The sequence below is a fragment of the Lepus europaeus genome, chromosome 20, assembly GCF_033115175.1.
Source record: "Lepus europaeus isolate LE1 chromosome 20, mLepTim1.pri, whole genome shotgun sequence".
Lineage (NCBI taxonomy): Eukaryota > Metazoa > Chordata > Mammalia > Lagomorpha > Leporidae > Lepus > Lepus europaeus.
Window position 1 is genome coordinate 37,752,021 of NC_084846.1, and position 17,777 is coordinate 37,769,797.

Sequence of the window (17,777 nt, forward strand, 5' to 3'; positions counted from 1 at the left end):
GATTACCTTACACCGAGTTATATTAATACTTAAACTAACTCTAAATTTACACTCAAGTTAGTAAATCCATAGTCTTCCAAGTAAACTACCTTAAAACAAATATATTCAGTTCTAGGGTGTTTCAAAGAAAAAAAATTAACCATTTTGCCACCCAATGTTTATGAAACCCCTAATGATTAACACAGCAGGATTTTAGGAGGACACATGCCTTCACAGCTTTGAACTTCATTAAGAGGTTCTATCCTGGTGACATTCCAACAGGTCTTAGCTTCTAGCCCAAACAAATTCATTATTCCCATGAATGTGCGATACCAGAAGGCTAAGATTACCTATGAAAAGATAAAAACAAAAAGAGATAAGGGAAGAAAATATATTCTCTTCACAGTAACAATTTTACCAAAATGTCATTTTATCATGATTACCTTATCACCTTTGACATCATAAACTTTTTTTTTTTTTTTTTGGACAGGCAGAGTGGACAGTGAGAGAGAGAGACAGAGAGAAAGGTCTTCCTTTTTGCCGTTGGTTCACCCTCCAATGGCCGCCGTGGCCGGCACACTGTGGCAGGTGCATTGCGCTGATCCAAAGCCAGGAGCCAGGTGCTTCTCCTGGTCTCCCATGCGGGTGCAGGGCTCAAAGACTTGGCCATCCTCCACTGCATTCCCGGGCCACAGCAGAGAGCTGGCCTGGAAGAGGGGCAACCCGGACAGAATCCGGCGCCCCGACCGGGACTAGAACCCGGGGTGCCGGCGCCGCAAGGCGGAGGATTAGCCTAGTGAGCCACGGTGCCGGCCCAAAGTAAACTTTTTTAAAACATTCATTTATTTATTTGAATAGCAGAGAGAGAGAGAGAAAGATATCTTCTACCACTGGTTGGTTCACTCCCCAAATGCTCACAATAGCCAGAAGTAGGCCAGGCTGAATCCAGGAAACAAGAACACCACTTCGGTCTCCCACATGGGTGGCAGGAACCCAAACACCTGAGCCACTATCTGCTGCTTCCCAGTTGCATTAGCAGGATGCTGAATCAGAGCCAGAGAGTAGCTGGGACTTAAACAGGTACTCTGATGTGGGATGTGGGCATTCCAATTAGAAGCTTTGTCTGCTATGCCACAACATCACTCCCTACACTTATCATTTAATTCCATTTTCCCACAAACTTTTTGATATTCTTATATTTAAGAATATTAATTATTATTATATTTAAGAATATTAAGAATAAGTATACTGTATAATATATTTAAAAAGCATATGTATTTATATATAGTGTACAAGTTACATACATATTATATATAATAAGCTCTAATATAAATAATAGTAACTATAAAATCAAATATAAACATAAAAAAGTGATTAACAGAAAAATATGGATTTATAGAAATATTTCATAACATTTCATTTAGATCATTGAATTTCTTTCTTTTTTTAAAAAAAATGATGGCAAATACAGCTTTTTTAAAAAAAATTATTTATTTGAAAGGCAGTTACAGTGAGAAGGACTGAGGGGAAGAGGGAGGGATAGATCTTCCATTTGCTGGATCACTCCCTTGATTGCTGCAATGGCCAGCACTGGGCCAGGTCGAAGCCAGGACCGAAGAGCTTCACTTCCAACATTGGTGGCAGGGACCCAAAAACTTGGGCCATCTGCTGCTGCTTTTCCTAGGCTATTAGCAGGGAGCTGGATCAGAAGTGGAGTAGCTGGGACATGAACCAGTACCCATATGGGATGCCAGCAGTGCAGGCTGCAGCTTTTCCCATTATGCCACAATGCCACTCCCTGAATTTATTTCTTCATAAAATAAATCATTTTAAAAAGCTAGAATGGAATGTATAATAGCTCCTGTGCCAATAAAGCCTTGAATGAGCAGATTTGATTAACAAATTCTTCCCAATGTATAATCCACTTCTTAAAATTCTAAGACTACCAAAATAACTCAAGATGTTCACAAGTGGGAAAGTTTCTTCAAAACAACTATTTATAAAAATAATGTGGAATTTGGGCTGGTACTGTGGCACAGCAGGTTACAGCCATGGCCTGCAGCACCAGCATCCCACATGGGCATTGTGTTCAAGTCCTGGCTGTTCCACTTCAGATCCAAATCCCTGCCTATGCAAATGGGAAAGAAGCAAAGAATGGCCCAAGTCCTTGGACCCCTAAACCCATGTGGGGCACCTGGAAGAAGCTCCTGGCTCCTGGCTTCCACCTGGCCCAGCCCTGGCTGTTGCAGTCATTTGGGGAGTGAACCAGTGGATAGAAGATCAATTCTCTCTCTATCTCTATCTCTTCTTCTCTCTCTCTGTATCTCTGTCTTTCAAATAAATAAACAAATCTTTTAAAAATAATGTGAAATCATTGGGAAAAAATCATAAAGAATTGAAAAGAAAAACCTAAACATAACCACTTTTAACATTTTGTTAATCATCCTTCCACTTATCTCCCTAGGAACTTAAAATATGGAGCTAGAATTATTCAATATTATGTAATGAGATTCTATTATGGATGCTAATGTGGTATGTATCACTAAATAACATCATAAGCATCTTTTCACATTAAGAAAATACAGATTAACCGCTTTGTCACTCCATTTGAAAAAATTGATATTCTGCTAACATTTGTATATACCAAGAGCTACCACATCAAATACACTTGCTAAATCTAGAATCATCCCTGTGTCTGGGATGCAGCAGGACACAGCAAGAAAAGCATGGTTCTGAAGCCAGAACTGAGCCAAATCCCGACTCTGCAAGTGATGGTCTCTGTGGCCACCAGCAATCCGTGAGCCTCTGAAGCTCAGTTACCTCATCTCCCCAGAGTTCAGTAAGAGTCCCCCTGAAGAGAGGGGAAGTTAGCACTTGCACATAAAGCGCTCCCATACAATAAGCATTACATGCGTTACCTTTTTCAAAATATTGTTTTAAACTTGCATTTTTAGCTTTAGATGATAAGTTAACCTCCTTGTGAACACAAACAGTATAAAATTCAGCACTGTAATACTATACAGGGTTGAGGAAAAATCTAGAGCTTCTCAATTTTGTATCTATTTTTGTATCTATTCCTTGTGAAAGTAACATTGAAGAGAACTCCTTGTTGCCTGTACTTTCATTGAGCCACATTATTCTAATTATTCATCCTAGGCAGGTCTGCACTGGGCAGCTGTTACTATCATAAATCACATACAAACCCTACAGACATCAAAGCAGAAATAGATACTGGGAACCTACAAATACTCGAGCCAATGGGTCAAACAAGAACTCTTATAAGAAAATGGAGGGGCTGGTGCTGTGGCATAGCCGATAAAGCCACCGCCTGTGGTGCCTGCGGCATCCCATATGGGTGCTGGTTTGAGTCCTGGCTGCTCCACTACCGATCCAGCTCTCTGCTGTGGCCTGGGAAAACAGTAGAAGATGGCCCAAGTCCTTGAGCCCCTGCACCCAAGTGGGAGACCCAGAAGAAGCTCCTAGCTCCTAGCTTCGGATCTACGCAGCTCCGGCTGTTGCAGCCAATTGGGGAGTGAACCAGCAGGTGGAAGATCTCTCTCTCTCTCTCTCTGTCTCTCTCTCTGCCTCTCCTTCTCTCTCTGTGTAACTCTTTCAAATAAATAAATAAATCTTAAAAAAAAAGAAAATGGAAAATACTTTGAACGGAATGAGAATGAAAGAACAACATTTAAGTAACACAAACATCTGCTTTTGGGAAGACGGAGTACATGTACTTTTCCCTAAGAATAACTAAAAACCCTTTGAATTATGTATAATTCAAGCAGAAGATTATTCTGGAGGGTGGAGATATGGTAGACAGGACCCAAAGAACAACACAGTTCCAGGTTTCCTGGGCTTTCTCTTTCTTTTTGCTCCATTTTCTCAGATGTAATGGTAAAGAGGAAGGCGAAACAGAAACTTCAACGGCACTGCTGTGGTCTGAATGCATCCCCTCTGATGCAGGTTGAAACCTATGGCAAATGTTGATGTTATTAACAGGTAGGGGCTTAAAGAGGTGCTCAGTCCATGGGGTCCAGCTGACATGTGTGACAAAAGCACAAAAGCAATTCAGTGAAATGAAGACAGCATTTTCAACAAATAGTGCTGGACCAACTGGACATCTACAGACAGAGAAACAAAAAGAACCTTGACCTAAGATTAACCCGAAATGGATTACAGAATTGCACGTAGAACATCAAACTCAAACACTTAGAAAAAATACAGGAAAAAAGTATTTAGCATCTATGGCTAGAACTTAAACAAAAGCATGATCTACCCGGGGTGGGGGGGAATTTTACAAATTTGACTTCATAAAATGTTGCACACAAAAGACCCTGCTTAAGAGATGAAGAGGCAAACTACAGACTGGGAGGACATATCTGCAGAGCACAAATCTGACAAAGAGCTAGTATCCAGGATATATAAAGAACACCATAAGATGCAACATTAAAATAACAATCCACATAGACAATGAAGAAAAGACATGAAGATACAGTCCATGCAGAGTGTATACAGATGGCAAATAAGTACGAGAGATGCTCAATACCAGCAATCATCAGGGAGCTGCAAACTGAAACCTCAGTGAGACGTCACTGCACCCCACAGAAATAACGGCATCACCAACTGCAGGTGAGGATGCGGAAAAACCTAATTTTGGTTGTTTTCAGTTTCTATCTATTGACTACCTTGTATGTGCCACAAAGAAATCAGCACAGCTTCATTCATTCACAAATACTATACTGTATGAACCCTCATCCCAGCAAGATTTTGTGAAGAAATTCACAAGCTGGCTCTTTACATAGAAATGTGATCCTGAAAGGGAAAACCAAAGTTGGAGAAGTACCTTCTTTCAAGATTTACCAATAAGACAGTGCATTACTGGCATACATAGAGACATACAGATGACTAGAATCCAGAAACTCATCCTTACCTAATTTTCAACAAACACGCCAAGGCAATTCAGTAGGGAAAAGATAGTTACCACAAAAGAGCACACAGAAATGCTCTGGCATTATAAAAATGTTTTATAACTAAGTTGCAGGAACGGCTATATAATTTCATACATTTGTCAAAACTCAAAGAACCGTGCATGAAAAATGAACGCACTTTTATTACATGTAAGTTATACCTCAACAACACTGATTAAAGACAGAAAGAAGCCAGAATGAAAGTATGTTCAGCATGTGTCATTAAGGATTACTATACAAAATATATTAATTATGCCAACAAACCAATGAAAAAAACTACCACCAAATAGGTGACAAGGATTTATTCAGGATATTGATAGAACAAATCCAAGTCTCTATTATACACGAAAATATGTTCAACCCACAAATAAAGAGGAAAGCACAAATTAAAACAAGAAGCATATCATAGCCCTCAAAAGAGCAGGAATCTTAAGGCTGAATAACTCAAAACAGAATAAGGACACAAGAGAAAGTAGATTCACCAAAACAACTGTGTGGACTGCAACATTTACTTCAGAAGCCGTTGTCAACATCTGGTAAAGCTGACAAAGCACGTGCTCTGTAACACAGCAGTCTCACTTCCAGGTATGCAGCCTAGAAAAAATCTTGCACACAGAACGTACATAAAAGAATGTACATTCTAGAACTGTTTGTAATGGAAAATTGGAACTAATAAGCCATAAATAAGGAAAGGGTACATCTTGGGATTCATACAATGGTTAAAATTAAAGATGTTTATGTGTATATATATATATACACATACACAGAGTTCAAAAATGTTGAGGACAATTTATAATGACACATTTAGTATGAGAATATTTATGTGGAGTTCAAAAACAAAATACACAAACTATCCTTGACTTGGATGAGACTGGATGAATATACACATCATATTTACATTAACAATAGTTGTGTGAAGGGGAAAGGAGCAAACTCTACTGAAAAGCAGAACAAAGGTGACTCTAACTATACTTACATTGTTGAAATTATTTAGAAACATCTATAGCAAAAATTATGAAATCTTAGCATTTCTTTCTTCTACAAGGTTGATCACACACATCTGAATATTATTCTCTAAGTTTCTACAATTTAAAAAAATTCAATCTTGAAAGAATAATAATTTTTAAAGACTAAAACTATGAAGTAACTTTAAACTAATCCTCTGGGTTTTGAAACTCAAAAGTAGTGTTTACCATGATGTCAAATTTAGCATTTATCTCAAGTTCACAGATTGAGTTTATTAAATTCTTTGGCTGTTGTTTTCATTTCTAGATTCTGTAGACTACCATAACAACCACATTTTTTAGCCTAAGCACTGGAAGATATTCATGGATCTCTGGCTATGTGACTAAATAAATCTCGCTTTCTAAATGGAACTCCAAGGCCACTGGTCCGCTCATCACTTTCACCATGACTTCCGGCATGTCTCAAGCTCATAGACCATCCCCATTCAGAACACTTGTTGGCTCCCACTGCTCTCTTCCACTCACCCTGTCATTACTTCCACACCAAGATTTATTTGCTGCGTTCCTGTGTGTACAACTCCTGAGGTCTTTGAGTTCTATGAGAACTTCTGACACTCTTTGAAGGACCAATCAGTAAACCTGACTCCCTTCTTTCTGTGCACCATCATCATGCCTACTACTTTTATATAAGAAGGATCACTCTGCAAATAGAATTTGTCTCAAAATAGTACTCACCTCTGGATAAAGGTGGAAGCGCTTCACTGTATTGATCACAAGGGGATATTCAGTAAGTCTATCATTCATAATCATCCACAGTCCTTCCAAAAAGGAAGGGGCTTCAATGATGGTCTTGAAGTAGGAATAATAAAGTCCCTTTTAAAAAAGGCACAGACTATAGTCAATGTAAGTAAAACCTGAAAGTATTTTTATAACTCCTTTTAGAACACTATTTTTTTTCTTAACAGAAAGGAAAAGATAAGTAATAAAGATTTTCTAATTAATCCTTGGTATTACATTCTTTGGCCAAAAAAAACCCCACATGTATTTTCAAATATCACTGTTCTCTTCATTCAACTTTTCTGTAAGTTTAAACATTTTCTAACAAGAGTCAAAGGGAAGGTTAAATGTTTTAAGGAGTTTTTCTAATAGCTTTAAAATATATCCAATACATTTTAAGTTTTACATCAATATTATGAGACGCTTGGAGGCTGGCATTTGATGAGTTCTAGTGTCAACAGGGAGGGCTTCCTGCATGCAGAAAATCGCTTTCTTTCCCCATACTCCTCAGAACTAGCATACAATGGCCTAAGCCTCATGAGTACAGCTCCCTGCTTCCAGCTTTCCACAGGGCTCTACCCAACATCGAAGCCAGACGGCGCCTGACTTCTGTGGCTCACCACTGCAGGGTACCGGAAAGGGCGTTATCTTACTGTGTCATTACAGCACACAGAAGAACAGCGCCATTAGTCCTGTAAAGTGTTCTTTAGTGAAAATCAAGGAAACTTAAGAATCATGCTGCTTTCCTCAACCATTTTCTGCTTTCCCTTAAAAATCTAAAAGCAAATAAAGAATCACAGTTTATATTACACTCTTCCAAAATAAAAAAAAAACATTAAAAATAATTTTCAGTTCTATACTCATTCCTGCCTCACGCTACTACTTCGTTTTTGGATAGATCAGGCAACACTAGTAGGTACTAAACTGAAGAGTTTAGCTGATGTCTGAAAGGCCATTTTCTCACAGTTTTGATAAGCAAAATATGAATTCATATAAGGACTTTCCTTTCTGCTTGGGAGAACAATAAGAATTCAACAATGAAAGGATTATCTAACATGCAAAAAGCCTTAGTCTAGGGAAATATGTAAGTTTTTATTAATAACAGCTATTGTTTTTGTCCCAAGTACCATCTGTCTCATTTCACTGTCACTAATGCCCTGAGTTGGCGAGATGACTGACTAGTCTTCATATGACAAAGCACAGGGCTACTGTCTGAATCCAGTGATCAATCCATCACCAAACCTACACTTGGCCATTGCCACACTCTGTATTTAGTAACAGTTTATATCATTTTGGGGGAAATGATACCTTTAAAATATTCAAACGCCATTCTTCAAAGTTTTACAGGGCAATAGAGAGGAAAATCAAAAAGGAGTAGTTCAAGTGCCCTAGAACAAGTAAACTCATAAATGGAAAAGTAGAAACAGTGCCATTCACCAGAAATTTATTTCAGTTCTGAATAAATCTCTACCTTATAGTCTTAGTATTACTAGACCACAAATTAATTCATTAGAAGAAAGAACTTAACCATTTCAGTGCGAAAAGTCATCTCTCGCTCCAAAGATGAGAGGTGAGAAAAATGACGGTCATTTTCAAAAAGTGTTACTAAATGTATCCTAGGGAAAAAATGAAAGATCATATTATAAAAAGTATAGCTTTCAAAACTAGTACTAAAATAACTAAGTTATAGATAAACAAAGCAAGGAGACCACCAAAAGGAAAATCAATTTTTAATACATATTAAGGTAATTTTAAAATCTGCTTAGTCATTTTTATATTTTTAAGCATTCACAACCAAGCACAGCACACATTTGAAATTCCTCAATCACTGGTTCTTAAACTTAACTGTACATCTAAAATCCCTGGATCTCTCAACTCTTCCTCCCACCCTTGGGCTCCACATCACAACAGAACAAAAGATTCTAATTATATTTGGGAAACACCTCTGTAAGTATTAGCACTCAGAATATAATTTTAAACAAAGTTACTTCAGATTAAAGCAGTTTTTCGATAACTACACTATATTTTAAAGGGCTGAGTTCCATGGCAGCCCTACTTCTAACATCAAAACCTCCCTGTAGACTTTATGGTCACAGCAGCACTGTCCCAGCAGAACATGGAGCAGATCCTATACCTCCCAAGATTCAGGAATCCCTGAGCCAGGTAGAGATGAAAATACTCCAGAGATGAAAATACTCCAGAGGAAAAATATTAAAATTTTACCTACAATTTTTACAGATATTGTTAAAAATAAGGTATGTACGTCTGCACATTGGAAGGCTCAAAATCATTAAATCCTATGGGTGGCTGTTACTAAAACTTTACCTCTAAACTTACTTCAGCAACAACACATAGTTACTATAAAATGGGAAGTGTTTTAGATGAAACCAACAGACAAAAACCACCAGAAAATACAGATATATAAAGAAATACGGTGGTGAATTCTTTGGTAAAGCAAAAATATTTTAGTGTGTAACTCAATACTCCCCTAACTCATCTATTTAGTAAATGCTGCTTCACTATGAGGTTTATAAAAGAATAACAGACATATACAAGCTCAGGCACATTGGGAGGTTCTGTGCACATAGCTACAAGTTTTACTATATGCAAACAGTGATGGCAATTTTTACTACAACTGTCTTTATTTCAAACGGAAAGTAAATCTTACCAGTGTAGAAGTCCCACAAAGGCAGCTGGAAAAAAAATTTTTAAAAAAAGTCATTAAAACCTGCTTTACTATAAAATACCTTTAAAACAAGTACTTCAAATGCAGTTGCTTAGAGAGAGCGCACACAAAGCAGGAGGCCTGGAAAACAGCAGCCGGGCAAGTTATGAACTGTGCTGACCTCTGCTGGGGCCACTTGACACTTACGAAAAGGCTTGAAAGGTTTATACATGCCATTAGGTAATGTGTCAAAGGATGAAATTATGGATGACTTTGCCCTTCATGATTCTTCAATGTTTTCTTCTCTTGTCTCCTTCTCTATTCCTTTACACAAGATTTTTTAAAGAAGTGAATATGCTATTCTCAGCTAGTTTCTTTCAGAAAAAGACTATAGCCAACATCACCCACCCTAGACCACTTTCCCTCTGCTTATGAAAAACCCATTAAATGCAGGAGATCACTTCCTGGGCAGCATGTGTGAGAGCCCCATTGTGCAGCTCAAACCTTGATGAACTGGCAGCTCTTTGCCCTAGATGGCCCAGAACACTCCCACCATGAGGCTGTACTAGGGAGACAAGGAATAGGGCTTTCCAAGAAGCTGCACACCCAGCCTGTCCCCTCTGGCAGCTGGTAAGCTGCTTGATTTCAAGGGTAGCATGGAGATGGGGATAGGGAGGAACAAGTTAAAGTGCCACACATCCCACGGTTCTTACAGAGGTTCAGCAGTTGTTCCTGAATTAATACTCTTTTTTTTTTTTGACAGGCAGAGTGGACAGTGAGAGAGAGAGAGAGAGAGAAAGGTCTTCCTTTTCTGTTGGTTCACTCCTCAATGGCCGCTGTGGCCAGCACACTGCGCTGATCTGAAGCCAGGAGCCAGGTGCTTCCTCCTGGTCTCCCATGTGGGAGCAGGGCCCAAGCACTTGGGCCATCCTCTCTACTGCACTCCCGGGCCACAGCAGAGATACTCTTTTTTTTTTTTTAATAAAGATTTATTTATTTATTTGAAAGTCAGAGTTACACAGAGAGAGAGAGAGAGTGCGCCAGAGTCAGAGCCACAGCGAGAGAGAGAGGGAGAGAGAGAGAATGAATCTTCCATCTGATGGTTCACTCCCCAATTGGCCGCAAAGGCCAGAGCTGTGCCAATCCGAAGCCAGGAGCCAGGAGCCTCCTCCAGGTCTCCCACGTGGGTGCAGGGGCCCAAGGACTTGGGCCATCTTCCACTGCTTTCCCAGGCCACAGCAGAGAGCTAGATCGGAAGCGGAGCAGCCAGGACTTGAACCGGCGCCCATATGGGATGCCGACACTGCAGGCAGCAGTCCAACCCGCTACATCACAGCGCCAGCCCCTTGAATTAATACTCTTTAGATTGTTGTGAACCTATGTTTAATTTCCAGAGTTATAAGGCTAGCACCATGGCACAGCGGGTTAAGCCACAGTCTGCAGTTCCAGCGTCCCATATGGGAGCCAGTTTGAGTCCTAGCTGCTCCACTTCTAATTCAGCTCCAGGATAATGTGCCTGGGATAGCAGTGGAAAATGACCCAAGGGCTTGGGCCCCTGCACCCACATAAGAGACTCAGAAGAAGCTCCGGAAGCTCCTGGATTCTGCCTTCAGCCTGGCCCAGCCCCCCCAGTTGTAGCCATTTGGGGAGTGAACCAGTGGATGGAAGATATTTCTGTGTGTCTGTCTCTCTTTCTCTGTGACTCTTACTTTCAAATCAATATATATATGCTTTTTAAAGTTTTATTTCTCTACCTGACAGTCATAGTTACAGATAGAGGGAGGGAGAGGCAGAGAGAGAGGACTTCCATCCACTGGTTCACTCCCCAAATGGCCACAATGGCCAGAGCTGCGCCAATCTGAAGCTGGGAGCCAGGAGCTTCTTCTAGGTCTCCCACATGGTTGCAGGGGCCCAAGCACCTGGGCCATCTTCTACTTTTTTCCCAGGTCATATTAGGGATCTGGATCAGAAGTGGAACAGCTGGAACTTGAACTGGTGCCCATATGGGACGTTTGCACTGCAGGCAGAGGCTTAATCTACTATACTACTGCACCTGCCCCATAAATATATCCTTTAAAAAACAAAATAATTTTCAAAGTTATGAAAAGTCAATTTTCATAATTTTCCAAGTATTTACACTATCGTTTGGAGGAGTGAATTCACTGGGTTATTCCAGAAGTCCTTCTGCCCCTCCAAGATTTGATAATGGTATTCATATGGTTTTCCCAAATACTTGGCAAGTTATCTTACAAAACTACCAATATTAACCCCCTAAAAAGTTTTAGTTAGCCTAATTGGCTAACAAAATAAATACAAACTAATTCAATAAAGAAGTTTAAAAATTGCAATCATGCTTCTCTTGCTCTTTTTCCTAAATTATTAACCACTTTTCTTTAAACCAGGATGGGCAAGTTATTGCCTATGGCTTGTTTCTATATTATCTGCAAGGTAAAAATGGTCCACATTTTTTAAAAGTTATAAAAGACAAAAAGATAAAGATGAAAATGCAACAGACACTGTATGCAGCCTGACAATCTGAAAATATTTACTCCCAGGCTCTTTACAGAAAAATATACATATTCACTACATATATAAATTATTTCTATTGATTACACTCTGAACCACTCAAATGAAACTTCAGGGGCCAGTGCTGTGACACAGCAGGTAAAGCTGCTGCCTGCAGTGCCAGCATCCCATATGGGCGCCAGTTCAATTCCTGGCTGCTTCATTTCCGATCCAGCTCTCTGTTCTGGCCTGGGAAAGCAGTGGAAGATGGCCCAAGACCTTGAGTCCCTGCAACCACATGGGAGATCCAGAAGAAGCTCCTGGCTCCTGGCTTTGGATTGGCCCAGCTCCAACTGCCTTCTGTAACTCTGCCTTTCAAATAAATAAATAAGTCTTATTAAAAAAAACTTTATGCCTTCACTTTCAACATGAAACAGCTGCCGTCTAACAAATCATCAGTAATGTTAGGAGACAGAGACTGTCCTATTTAACTAAACTTGTACCCCCCTATTCTCCTGACAAGTTATATATACTGGCACAAACACTTAGAAATTATACTTAAGGGAAGGATCAAATATGCTGTCAAATATATCAACCTTTCCAACAATTCCCCCCCACCCCGACATTTTTGGGTCTCTGGAAAACGACACAGCAGCGCAGTGCCAATACTCCAGATGCACCAGTGTGTACCCGCAGCCCTTTACGTTGTGACACAAAGCAGCTTCCCTGGACAACTGTGTGCTCTCCCACCTCCCCTTGAATGTGAACCAGCTCGCACTTTACTGGAACAAAGACGCTGGATGCCAGCTCTCCCAGTTTCCTGTTCCTGCACATCAATGCTGCTCTAAATACTTCCCAATATTTTAAGTCTTTGCTTTTCTATTCTCTATCATCTCACAAGAGAAACCATCTCTCCCCACAGACAGCATCTCAGATTTGTGCCTTTAATTCCACCCTTCTCAAATAGTAAGGCTGTGCTCCTGTGCTCCACCAATTCTCCCTTCTCTTACAGCCTTTCACACTTCAAGATTCCTCCCTTTAGCTTTTCATTTTCGACCTCGAGATACTTCCTGTGGTCTAACAACCCTTCAAACTGTGAGCATCATTCCTTCCCACCCAGTGACAAGATTTCTGACAACCTCTAACTTCCTCTAAGACTTTAAGTGACCAATGACCTTTCGGTTACAATTAAATGACCTCCTTCATTGTTACACTTTCCGATTGTTCTACGTGCATTAGACCAGATTCTTACATTTTTTCTCCTCCCTCGTTTTCCATCACACCAACTCTCCCTGCTCTTCAATTTTCTCACCACTCATTTTATATGCTTAGCTTGCTTTTTCCTTTTCTTCTCATCAACTACATTTAAAAGTTTTCCCCGGGTATCTTTATTTTGCCCACTTTTCTCTCTCCACACTGGTATCTCCGGCAATCTCACTCAGTCTTAAAGGACCAACCATCACTTCTACATAAATAATTCCTAAGTCCAGTATCTTCATTTCCGAGCTTTCCCCCTCACCCGCCCCCAACTGTGTCTCCACCTACCCAGTCCTATCAATCTCAGCCAACTCTCACTTTCAACCTCTCCATTCCTATTGTTGCTACCCTTACCAAGGCCATTATTGGCTGGATTTTAGTGACTGTTTTCCACCTGTTCTTCCCGCTCTCTTTCTCAGTCCATTTCCAGCCCCTTTTATATACTACTGTAGAAGTAATCATTTTGAAGCACACTTCTGATTAGGTCACTCTAGAGCCAACAGTGCAAACATACTAAACGCCACTGAGTTGTTCACTTTAAAACAGTCAATATAAATACATATGTATTATTTTGGAAAGGCAAAAAGATAGAATGACAGACACGAAGACACAAACACAGAGCTCCTGCTGACTGATTCTCTCCCAAATGCCTGCAACAGCAGGGCTGAGCCAAAGCTGGGGGCCAGCAACTCAATTCAGGTCTCCATGTGGGTGGAAGAAACCCAATTACTTGAGCCATCACTGCCTGTCTCCTAGTTATGAGATTTCATCACATTTAAAAATTTTTTTCAGGAAGCAATCAGTGCCTTTCTGTGGAATGAAGTTCAAATGCCTTATACCTGGGCGTCAATTAGCCTGTCCGCGGCTGGTCTGGGCTAATCTTTTCAACTCACTTTCTACTTCCTTTCCTTCTTGTTCCCTTCCTTTCAGCCTAAATTTGCGTTCATGTTCTTTCGTCCATGCGGTTCCAGCAGCCTCTAACGCCTGCTGTTCTCAGTGTCACACATCTAAATATCAGCCTTCGGTCACAACTGGAATCCTGCCTGTTCCTGAAAGTCTTCCCAGCCGTCCTTTCCCACTTTCCACCCCAAACGGTAAGTTCTCTTCTTCTGAACTGCCATGACACGTGGTAGTCAGTCATTATGTCACTCAGCACAGGCCCTCCAGGAGCCAGCCTCCACACAGGGGAGCCTAGCGCCCAGACTACGTTGATTCTGGACGTAGGGCGGATCTACTGGCACAGCGGTTTGATAAAACCTACATAGGAACTTTCCTTACTCTTCAAGTACTGACATCTTACAGTGGAAAAGAAATCACAATAATCTATTTACATTTACCCATGTCTCAATTTACATCTGTAGCCAGGCTGACCACGGACTGGGCTCAAAATCAATTTTTTTGAGACAGCAACAACTTTTGAGTCACTTCTTAAACTACAGAAGACAAGGGAAGTAAATGGAGAAGAAAAACCCTTCAAGTCCTTAAACAAGAAAATTCCAAAATTTTAGGCACTGGAACTCCACGGTAACATGGAAGTGGATACCGACAGGGCAATAGTACAAGGGTACTTCAAAAAGTTCACGCAAAGCGTAATTAAAAGATATGTTTTTGGTGCAAAATACTTTTTTTTTTGACAGGCAGAGTGGACAGTGAGAGCGAGACAGAGAGAAAGGTCTTCCTTTTGCCGTTGGTTCACCCTCCAATGGCCGCCGCGGCTGGCGCGCTGCGGCCTGAGCACCGCACTGATCCAATGGCAGGAGCCAGGTGCTTCTCCTGGTCTCCCATGGGGTGCAGGGCCCAAGGACTTGGGCCATCCTCCACTGCACTCCCGGGCCACAGCAGAGAGCTGGCCTGGAAGAGGGGCAACCGGGACAGAATCTGGTGCCCCAACCGGGACTAGAACCCGGTGTGCTGGCGCCGCAAGGCGGAGGATTAGCCTGTTGAGCAGCGGCACCGGCGCAAAATACTTTTTGACAGCCAGAATTGTCTCATATCCCCTATGCATGGGTTTCAATATTTTGTATCAAAAACAGATCCATCTTTTAATTCCACTGTCTATGGACTTTTTGAGTGTCTCTCGTGCACTATTTTGACCCTGATTCCATTAACAGCTATTCAAAAAAAAATTTTTTTTAAACTTTGTTTTTATTTATTTAGGATGCGGAGAATCGCCACGTCTGGCCCACACGATTTAGCCAAGCCTTCTTACGAAGTCATCACTGGCTGCCCGGATTCAGGAAACTCTGCCGAACGACACGGCGATGACCACCGTGTCCCCAACCCCTGCCAAGGGGAACCAAGGGCGCTGGGGGCTCCCGGCGAGCCTGCAGCCGCGCACCCACGGGCGCTGGCCGGGTTGCAGGGTCTCCTTCAGGACTCGCGGAAAGCGCTGCCGACACCGCGGGTCTGCGGGCCCCCGCGCCGCCGAGCCCGGCTCCGCTCACCTATGCTGAGGGTGGTCCTGTTCGAGAACCGACGCAGCTGCAAGACGAGCACCTTGTCGCGGAGCAGCTCCAGGAAGCAGTTGAGGAACTGGAAGCGGCCCAGGAGAAGCGTCCTGGCCACCACCTCCAGCTGCAGGCAATGCTGCGCGTTCAGGTTTCGGGTCCTCCGCGGCGAGTACTCGCGGGAGCCCCCCGGCAGGTTGCGGGAGCCCCCCGGCAGGTTCCCACCGCCTACGGGCGGAGGCTGCGGGGGCGGCGGGGGCGGCGGGGGCGGCTCGGGCTTTTCCACCGCCTTCTTCTTCCCCTCCTCCATCTCCGGCTCCCCGGCTCCCGTGGCCCGGCGCCGACGCCTCGACTGCACCGGGCGGGCTTGAGACGGCTCTGCAGCCGCTTCTCTGAGCTTATTCCTCGTTTGCCCCACCATTTTCTCATAGTCCCTGTGCGGGTGGAGCTGGGGCACTGTCCGGCGCGGTCCGGAGCCTCAACGACTCGTCGGCGCCGCCGTTGCCGGCGGCCCGGTTGTCAAGGCGACGGCGAACCGCGGAGCGGGGCGTGCGATCCCAGCTGCCCGCGCGGCCGGCGCGAGCTGCCCGCGCGACGCCCCCACGGCGCAGCCTCCGCGCACAGCGCCGCGGGCGCCCGCCCCCACCCCCCCAAGCGCCGCCGCCGCCGCGCAGTTTGGGGGCCGCGCGAGGAGACGCCTCTGTCCCATCATGCCTTTCCTCAAGTTCAGGTCGAACCCCGGCGACGTTATCAAAAAGGTCGTCAAACGAGGTTATGCACGTGGCCCAGCGGCCGAGGCCGGGGCGCTGGATGACGCCCGTGTGCCCTGCGAGAACAGGGCTCAGAAAGCCGTCCATTCTCAAGCGAGTTGTTTGCTCAGAATTTCTCGGCCCGGTGCTCTCAACGCCTTCCTGAGCCGGAGGCCACCGAAGGCCAGCTAAGAGGGGGCGCTTGGTCCCGCAGCCCCCACCCAGCGCCCTGGCGGCCGCGGTGGCAGCCATGCCTTTGGGGTCCACACCACTTCGCGGCCCAGCCCTTTTGGGAAAGGGTGGATTGTCCGCCCCAGCAGAACCGTGGCTCGCGGCGGCCTGATGAATTTTCCCGGTGCATCACCCCTCAAAAATGTCCGTAGCCCCCTCAGCCCCCAGCAGATGCAGTGCAGACTCCCTGGCTTGCTCAGGAATGTCCGCAGTAAGTTGCCCCCAAGCTACCTTTGCCACGTCGATTCCCACTGCCTTGCACAGAAACCTTCCGTGTCCATCGCTCCAAGTGAGGTGCACGGTTAGATGTATTTGTATGTTGTCATCATGTTATGCATTACCTCTATTATTGAACAGTAATTCATGTTCTTGGTTCATTAGTTAACAGAGACACTATTGCCTAAATAATTTTGCATTGTTTCACTAAGGAGGGGAGATGTGTATATGACAGGGATATCATAACACTTGGTTTTACTTACAGTTGAGTAAAATCATGAATATTTTTATCTTTTTATAACTTCTCCAGCCATGGTCACGTATCTTTGACCATATTATATTGAACACGCAGGTTATTATTTGAGCTACATTTTAGCTGCATGCAGATTAAGAACAATCACGTAAGCTAGTGTTGCCTGATACTTATGAACAATTGACATAGCCATTTACAATTAGATATAATGCAATCTATTCTTGTATTATCTTAATCTCTTTGATATGAAGATGCATGATTATTTAACAAATTGTTAGAGTTTCTAATCTAGTCATATATATTTAAAATTTGCTCATTCCCCCTTTTAAGTAAAACAATTCATAATTTTTAAACAAAAATGCAGTTGAACTACATAACCAGCAGATGGCAATAATGATCTGTAAAATAGAAATTTTTTTAGTTTTTAAATTTGTTTTTAAATAAAATAATTGTTCTTGTAATAAACCAGTCTATAAATATGAAACAGGAAAATTCTAAAAGTATCCCCACAGAAAATAAGTATATGCATATTTCATATATAAAATATTTGAGGTATTTATCATTACCAATATCTAATTTCCCGAATAAGGATTTGACTTTAATTAATTCAGATAATTTGTCTATAAAATGTAAGTGATTTAACTTTGTATAAATACACAGATATAAATTTTGGCAAGCGGCTAAGTCCCATCTTTTTTAAAAAATATTTGTTTACTTACTTGAGAGACATAGTTACAAGCAGAGTGGGGGGTACAGAGAGAGAGGT

General features: G+C 42.5%; 1 protein-coding gene across 1 annotated transcript in view; it reads right to left on the reverse strand.

The window, feature by feature from the left end:
* DPY19L2 (dpy-19 like 2) overlaps positions 1-15,991 on the reverse strand; it is an 82,878-nt gene extending 66,887 nt beyond the window's left edge. Inside the window, 6 exon segments of the mRNA XM_062178547.1 lie at positions 209-329; positions 6,647-6,784; positions 8,217-8,304; positions 9,357-9,381; positions 15,560-15,917; positions 15,920-15,991. Coding sequence (XP_062034531.1) covers positions 209-329; positions 6,647-6,784; positions 8,217-8,304; positions 9,357-9,381; positions 15,560-15,917; positions 15,920-15,991 — 802 coding nt within the window.
* Between the last annotated feature and the right edge of the window lie 1,786 nt (positions 15,992-17,777).